Source organism: Trachurus japonicus, chromosome 1 (genome assembly GCF_045865225.1).
Source record: "Trachurus japonicus isolate A0001 chromosome 1, Traja_1.0".
Taxonomy (NCBI): Eukaryota; Metazoa; Chordata; class Actinopteri; order Carangiformes; family Carangidae; genus Trachurus; species Trachurus japonicus.
Window position 1 is genome coordinate 32,763,461 of NC_140907.1, and position 7,839 is coordinate 32,771,299.

A 7,839-nucleotide genomic window follows, 5' to 3' on the forward strand; every position below is an offset into this window, starting at 1 on the left:
GTTGTAATGAACAGCATGTGTTCTCATGCATGTACCAAGCCTTGCTCCTCAGATTTCATCATAAACGCCCCAGAAATTCAAACCCAGTTTTTGATTTATAACAAATAAAAAACTCACTTTCTTCCTCCATCTTGTTCTCCATTGAAGACTGAGGAACATAACAGAAAATAGAAACTTGTGGAATCATACCTCCCAGGGGCACTTTGGTCCGTAGCAAGCTCCCGCTCAGAGCAGAGCAGGGTCATATATATATTGAGTGGAGAGTCAGAGCACATCCCTCAGGCCTTCACTTCCTCCTGCTGTCCCGTTTTATCTCACCATGTAGTGCAGGGTTGGATTTGACATATTATTTTTTTTTTTTACGTTTTCTGTGCCGCCTCGCCTTGAGCTGATCCATCTCCACCTGAAAACACTCTGAACTCTATCTTGTCCCCCCCTCCAACACTGGCATGTTGAGGAAATGAGATGCAGCTACAGTAAACCTCTAACCTGCTCTCAGACTGCCTTTATTACTAAATGTGATCGCTGAGGGTCTTTTTAATATAGGAACCAACACCTGTCTTGCTCACCTGCATAACCCACCCTTAAGTCATTTCTGCATGACTCTCACTATTGAAATGTAAATTTACACTACATAAGCTCCTCTTATCAAAGGAAATATGCTACACCTTTGAATAAGAAATGGGCAAACAGACAAAAAAATGCCTGCCGGTCTAGAGAAGGTTTACTCCATGCTATCCAGATAGACAGGCTGGGCTAAACGCCTACATTCATCTATGCACGCACATATACGGACGCAACTTCCCGACGGGGTTGTTATCTATATGCAAAGTATCTCCGCTGAGCTATTTACTTTGCCACCGTGGAGGAGACTGAGAATAATGGACGACTCAGCCACGGCCCCGGCCCCACTCTCCCACATGCCCACACACACCACTGAACATATGTAGTTAGGTGTTTCAAATCGATAAGCATGCTCAACACACAGCCTCCCCACCCCCCCGACCTACTCTCTCTCCGTTCGCTGGCTAATTGCCAGGAAAGAACAGTTAGCCTGATAAGTATCACTTAATGTCCTCCCCAAAGAGGGAGATTCAGGCTATTCTAAAACAAACGCACCTAATTCCTCATCCTGCTCCCTCATTATCTCCCCTAAACGATGCTTCTATAGGAGAGCAGGTGTTGGCCCACGCCGTGGAGTGATTGTTTTGTGAATGGTGGTTTGATGGGATTAGAGAAAAGAGGGACGGGGGCTTAAGTCATGAATGGGGCTGCTTGTGGTGAGATAGCTGAGCTACAGTGTGCCAGTAATGAGGTAGAAGACACTTGCTTATCACCACCTTTGCTTTGCTCATTAGTGGGGATTCAGCGGGTCTATAGAAGCCTGTGAGGACCAAAGTGCCCAGTATGAGGCAGTCTGGTGAACAGCTTGATTCTTCTCAGTATTGTGGTGAAAACAGCCAACATCAGAAACAACCTCTTAAAATGTCAATGAATTATCAGAGAATCGAAACTCTAGAAAAAAACCACCCAGAGAGAAAACTGGAACTCTGGATCGGGCGGATCCATCAGACTCGTCGTTATCTGTTCCTGCTACATTAACATATATTCCCTTCGTTAGTCTGCTGTTGGCATCCAACTTTTACAATCTCCCCGTTTCGTGACTTTCCGTCATCAGCTCACAGCTTCTGCTGGGCAGAAACTCCCTTCCAGTAGTCCAAGATGTCGTGAAGGTCCTCATCCTTGGCGAACTGCACCTTCTTACGCAGGGCGTGGCCTGCCGCTATGTAGGACGCCTCCTCTCTGGGACTTTTCTTGTAAGGCCTGAATCGCTCCCAGATCCGCAGTGTGCTCTCCGATGAATACTCTGGACTGGAGGAGTAGCCAGAGTTGTAGTTGTGGTGGCGAGAAGGTGAGAGCTGGGAGTAGGCGGCCGTGGCATCCCTCTTGGAGCGCCCCAGCGGCTTGAGGAACGAGGCCTTCTGGGCCGGCGTGGGGGACTCGTTGCCGCCCTCGTAGTAGAGCGCGGGAAATGAGTGGCGGTGCTCGGAACTGTGGTAGTCCGGCTGAACCTCCAGGTGGTGCTGCTGCTGCTGATGCTGCTGATGCTGCTGCTGCTGCTGTCCAGGACCGCCCACTCCACCGCCTCCATTCCCGTTATTACATCCCATTCCGCTCCCATTGAGGCTCACCCCGCCACCGTTTACGTTCCCCATTCCGTTCCCATTGCAGCCCCCTACTCCACCACTTACTCCGTTTCCACCGCCTCCACCGCAACCCACAGGGCTGCTCTTTTCTGTCGGGTACTTGGGAGGGTCGCAACGCTGCTCAGGGATATCCACACTGTACACCCTGGTGTTCTTGACAGATCCTGGAGGAGGGGCAACGCAACGGTTCTTCACCACAGCCGTGTCGGCGCTCAACTGCCTCTGAAGGGGCCGCACTGCGTTGGCTGGGGGTGGGTCGCGGTACGGAGGGGAGAGGAACCCCCCACCACTGATGCCTGGCCGCTCAGACAGGGGCATGACCAAGGGCACGGGGGCCATAGAGGACGGGTGAGGCGACTGATGCAACTGAGGGTGCTGCTGAGGATGTTGTGGAAGATGGGTCTGGGGGTGAGGTTGGGGGTGAGGCTGCGGGTGGGGCTGGGGGTGAGGCTGGGGGTGGGACTTTGGATGCACCTTCGGAGAGGAGGCCATGATCTGATCTCCGGGGTGGCCTGGAGAGAGAGGCAGGAGGTTGCGGGGGAGGGATGTGATGCAAGCTGGAGGCTGGGAGGAGGACACGGAGTTGGCATTGTCAGCTGTGGTCACAACATTAGCAGAGGCGTCCAGCTTCAGGGCATCAATGCAGTTGTTGATGATCTGGTTCACCTTGTCCACCTCCTTGGCGATAGTGGAGATCTCTGATGCTGAGCCACGGCCATCGTCATCCGAATCCTCCCCAGCCTCTGTCCCATTTTCAGCCCCACCTCGCATATCCACCACTACCTCCCCTCCGACCACTACTCCTCCAGCCACCACCCCTCCCTCCCTGCCTTCCCCCACCATGCCCGCCGTCCTCACATCCATGTAGTTGCCCTTGCCGCCCATCGCCTCGGAGAAGGCCGTGGCCATTTTTTCTACCTGCGGCAACGTGGAGAGACGGGAAGAGCTGGTGTTGGCCGAGCCGTGGAGCATGCCCGTGCTGGAGGAGGTGGACTGGGGCAGCTTCCCTCCCGACCCTCCTGAGTGATGGTGTTGGTGGTGCGCTTGCTCCTGGAGGCGCTGCATGGCACCCGGGTCGTTGGTCACTGCGGCAGCTGCCTCTGGGCCATACCTGAAGAATGACATTCACTTTAGACTAAACAATACTTTTAATTTCATCATCTGACGTCATAATGTGTACATTGAAGGTAATTAATTTCAATATATCTTCTCAGAGATGCAGTGGGCGGACAGAATAATTGCGATTTTAATTAAAGCTATGAAAAATAGAAATAACGCAAAACCTAAGCAAAAAGAATAGTGGGAAAACAATTATGCTCTTGTTTGTCGTAAGTAGAAAAGAAGTTCAACAACCTCTTAATGCTGTCAGATAAATGATTTTATATATTTAAATAAATCATATACACAGTAACTGATGAAGGAGATTCAGGAAATTGCATTCACAATATAATAGTGAGTAAAGAATTAGCTAATGACTATAATACCAAGGATGTCAAACAGTTTAATCAGACATTTGTACAGACAGTGAAATTCTGTCATGGCTACATCCCAGCTGCAGTTATCTATGTTGTGGCTGTTCACTAATGAATTGCCATGAAAATGGTTTAAGTATATGATTAATTTTTGCTATTAGGACACGTGACCAATTAAATGCTGAGATGTGAATTGCTGAAATCTGGGCCAAGACGGTGACATTTATTAAGAGAACTCATAATTTCTATTGTATATTTATCTTATTATACAACGAGAATAAAGGCAATCTTGATCTTGATCTTGTATTTCTTGGAAGATATTCAGACACTGGTTTCAACCAGCTAACCTGCTTAACCTTGTCAAGGCTCAATAAATCTGAGGCTTTTGGTATGTTCAACAATAAAAAAAAAAGAGATCAATAAAAGTTAGACAGCATTGAACTGAAGTGAGAATTTCAATGATTGTGTTTGTTTTTCAGCCATATTTAGTTTCAACTGAAAAATCTGATGAAAATGATTGACATTAAAAGCCAGAGGTTTAAGCTCTAATGTTTCAGAAAACCCTCCAGTTTTTGAGAGTTGTTTTTAAACTGTGTTGAGGTTTTGGAACACATCTAAAACAAACTATAATTCACTTTAAAAAAGTGTACCTCATTTCCAATATAGTTTTCTTCACACTTATAGCTTTCTCTTTCTCCTCCTGGATGCGTCGCCGTCTGAGACAGTAGTAGACCAACCCCAGCACGATGACCATGCCGAACAGACATCCCAGGATGGTCATGATGTAGTGGGTAGTGGTGGATTGATTAGTCCGGTGGTCCTCCGGCCCCATGGCTTGGGTGGTGAAGGACAGACAGGTGTGATTGTAGCGCTGAGCTTTCGTCATCGACGCCACACAGAAAGTGTAGTTGGTGTGTGGTTTCAGCTTGTCCAGAGGGATGATCTCCTTCTTGTTTTTAAGGGGCATGATGTCTGCAACAAAACTGAAGTTGTATTGGGAAAGTATGTACATCTTGCTGTACGGTCGTGGGATTTGCACCAACAGCGAAGCGGTGTGAAGGGAGACTAATTGAAGCTTCATCGAAATCTGATGGTTATAGGTGGGGTCGGCAGTGGACGATATGGTCGGCTGGTGGTAAAGGCCTGGGTCTGGGTTATCGAAACCAATCCCCGAGCCTTGGTCTTGATCTGGTATCTGGGAGGTCATCCCTATCGCACCTTCATGACACTTGGACATAAGCCTGTAGAGGGCGTTTCGTCCATGTCCAGGCACCGGGCTCAGGAGCGGATAACCGTTCATCTCCGGAGGGGTTTCGCACTGGAGGCGGTCGTAGGTGTGGGTGACGTTGTTGAAGGCCTCCAGCCAGGAGAGGAAGCTGTAGAGATCGCAGCCACAGTGGAACGGGTTTCCCGCCAGCTCACACACCATCAGCCTGCTGAGGCCGGTGAAGGTCGACGGGTCAAGACGCGCCAACTTATTGGAGGATAAGTCCAGGCTGCTGAGGCTGGGGCACTCCCAGAAGGCGTTGGTGGCAATCACCTCGATGAGGTTGTGCTGCAAGAAGAGGCACTGCATCCGCCCCAGACCTCTCAACATGCCCTCAGTCAAGTTGGTCAGCTTGTTGTAGCCTAGTTGCAGAACCTGAGACACACGGAGACAGAAGATCCTTGATGCTTTTGAACAAACATGATGATTTTTAGGATATAGTCTCACATTTTGTTTTGGCAAGACTAGATACATCATTCTGTCACATTACTACAACGATGCAAGCTTGTTAAATTTTCAACAGCCATCTACAAGCAGATTGCAAGAACTGAAATCCTTGGTTCATGGATGATGACCACCCTCACTCATCATTATGACAGTTGGAAGTAATGTGACAGAGGGAAGTGTTAAGTCTTAACGACATTTTGTTAAAGCAACCACAAAGAACTTTCAACTGGATTATGCAAAAGTCTCTGGTTCCTGCTGACGTCTCGTTATGACCTACAACAGCAAATGAGGCAATCGGTGGGCAGATAAGCTCTTTCTACATAGTGTAACTCTTTACCTTCGGGAGGCATTGGTCGGGTCGGTCCATCGGACGTCCATCCATTACGGCACTTAGACCGGAGGCTATAATTTAGCATTGAGTTGTTGCTATGCTATTCAGTAAAAAACAAGCTCAATTTCATCACTAGATTTTTGTCATGGCTGAAACTGGGACAGAACCCGCAAAGAGAAATCTACCATTTTTGTCCACAGGGGTCGCCAAAATCAACACAAAATGAAAGTTCTTTGTAGTTGCTTTAAGTTCCTTGCGTCGGAAAAGTAATAGAGGAAGTACAACTTTCAACCAGTGATTAACAAAGACATAAAAACAGAGTAGCATCCTTGTCTGCACACCTGTAGGTTAGCCTGTCCAGCAAAGGCCCCATCCTCGATATAGCTGATCTCATTCTTGGTTAGATTGAGGTCAGTGAGGTTTGTGAAGCGATACATGGAGATAAAGAGCACAGCCTTCAGTTTGTTCTCGTTCAGCCTCAGGTCATGAACCTAAAGGAGACAGGAGAGGGGATGACTTTCAGGTGATGTAGTGCACCTTCTGGCAGCCGGAGGAGGAGGAGGAGGAGGAGCAGGACACTCCTCGCCAAAAGAAATAGCTGCCAAGAGCATATTGCACCTCTACACGTCCAAGTTTCCCACCTAATGAGCACTTTCCCCAATTATACATCTGATCAAAATTTGTGTTTAGTTAATCACAGCCCCGCTTGCAAGCAGCTCGGCGTCCCTCCTGAGTTATCAAGCAGAGGTGGATGTTGATGCTAGGAGTGGAATGCAGTTGCATGTTAACATTACCGTTGGGTGCTTAAATAAATGATCTAAAGTTTTCCTGTTTTACATCATTTATGCTGCAAATTGCAAATGGTTACACTAATTGAAACACTTGGAAGTTTTAAGTCAAAATGTGTATGCAACATCAGGCTAAACGATTTGTATTAGCACAAAACATTACAGTAGTCTGGTTGGATGTAGAACACCTTGAGGTGTTTGAGCGTACTGATCCTACAATGAGTTATTTTAGGATTACAGTATCTGCTACACCTTTATACACATGTGTGGCAGCCTTTAGGAGGTAGCTGCTAAAGTATTTCCAAAAACAAACAGCTTGTTTAGGTTTTAGTTGATGCTTCTAAACCTATTTCACATTTACTGTATTTGCTTTAACAGCTTTGATTAAGATGTGTTTTTATTACCTTAAAATAATTAAATTGCATTATATATAGTCACTATAAACCATAGATATTACAGAGATTACATTCACTTGCAGATTTTCAAACCATGATTAATGGCATGTGCCCTTTAGCTGACACCATCATTGCTAAAGTGCACAGCAGCATACGGTTTTATGGAGGTGGTGGTGTAAAAGGCCTGCAGATAGATAGATAGATTCATACTGACCGTGCTGTTGATGTGCTGGGGGATGGTCTCGTACGGAGGCTGGTTCTGACTGCAGATAGCCAGCCAGACGTAGCCTTTATCCCCCTCGATCAGCCAGCAGTCCCCTCTCACCTCGCCAGGCAGGCGGAGGAGCAACAGCGCAGGGAGCAGGACGGAGAGACACAGGGACGGAGGCAGGGAGGACAAACGCAGTCTGCTGCTGGCCATAGTGTGGATCTGAAGGTGGTGGTCTCAGTAGGAAAAGACCGGAAAAGAGGAGGAGGAGGAGGAGCTACAGAGAGGGGGGAGGCGGCGGGCAGCGGGTTCGAAGCAGGTCAGGTGCAAGCGAATCGAAGAAAGGTAGAGAGAGAGAAAAGGTGAGCGGAAGGGGGCGTCGTCGCGGTGATTAGAGCTGAGCGTGCAGCGCGGCGGAGAGTCCTGTCCCCATTTTAGGTGTTCCACGTCAACGGGTTTTGGAGACTGTCACCCCAGCAGCTACTCATGGCCTCCGACAAAACCAACAACGTCTTGACAGCACAGATGAGGAAGTCGTCCCTCTCAGAGAAAAGGCAGAAGGCCTATATATAACAGAGAGAGAGAGAGAGAGAGGGAAGAAGGAGAGAGAAAAGGAAGGAGGGGGGGAAAGAATATTAACATTAATAGTGATAATGACAAAATGATTAAGAGGTGGCAGAAAATTGAACCACAGTTCACACATCCCCAGATGGTTTTGAATTAA

The 7,839-nt window shown here is 47.9% G+C and overlaps 1 protein-coding gene across 2 annotated transcripts; it reads right to left on the bottom strand.

Moving 5' to 3' along the window:
- Positions 1–1,046: 1,046 nt before the first annotated feature.
- On the bottom strand, positions 1,047–7,610 carry LOC146992335 (protein phosphatase 1 regulatory subunit 29-like). 2 transcript variants are annotated; one of them, XM_085785634.1, is made up of 5 exons: positions 7,122–7,610; positions 6,066–6,215; positions 4,330–5,321; positions 2,874–3,318; positions 1,047–2,771 (listed from the first exon to the last, which is right to left on the bottom strand). In XM_085785634.1, the coding sequence occupies exons 1-5, from the start codon at positions 7,326–7,328 to the stop codon at positions 1,680–1,682; spliced, it is 2,886 nt and encodes a 961-aa protein (XP_085641760.1). In that variant the 5' UTR covers positions 7,329–7,610; the 3' UTR covers positions 1,047–1,679. The 2 variants fall into 2 exon arrangements, with proteins under 2 accessions (XP_085641760.1, XP_085641759.1); XM_085785633.1 differs by having other exon boundaries at positions 1,047–3,318.
- Between the last annotated feature and the right edge of the window lie 229 nt (positions 7,611–7,839).

What these genes read in the sequence shown, in the direction of transcription:
- LOC146992335 (XM_085785633.1), bottom strand. Translation starts at nt 7,328, where the DNA reads ATGGCCAGCAGCAGACTGCGTTTGTCCTCCCTGCCTCCGTCCCTGTGT. An exon ending in CCCAGCACATCAACAGCACG is followed by an intron (nt 6,216 to 7,121) that starts GTCAGTATGAAT and finishes TGTCTCCTTTAG; the next exon opens with GTTCATGACCTGAGGCTGAA. An exon ending in AAAACTATATTGGAAATGAG is followed by an intron (nt 3,319 to 4,329) that starts GTACACTTTTTT and finishes GTCATTCTTCAG; the next exon opens with GTATGGCCCAGAGGCAGCTG.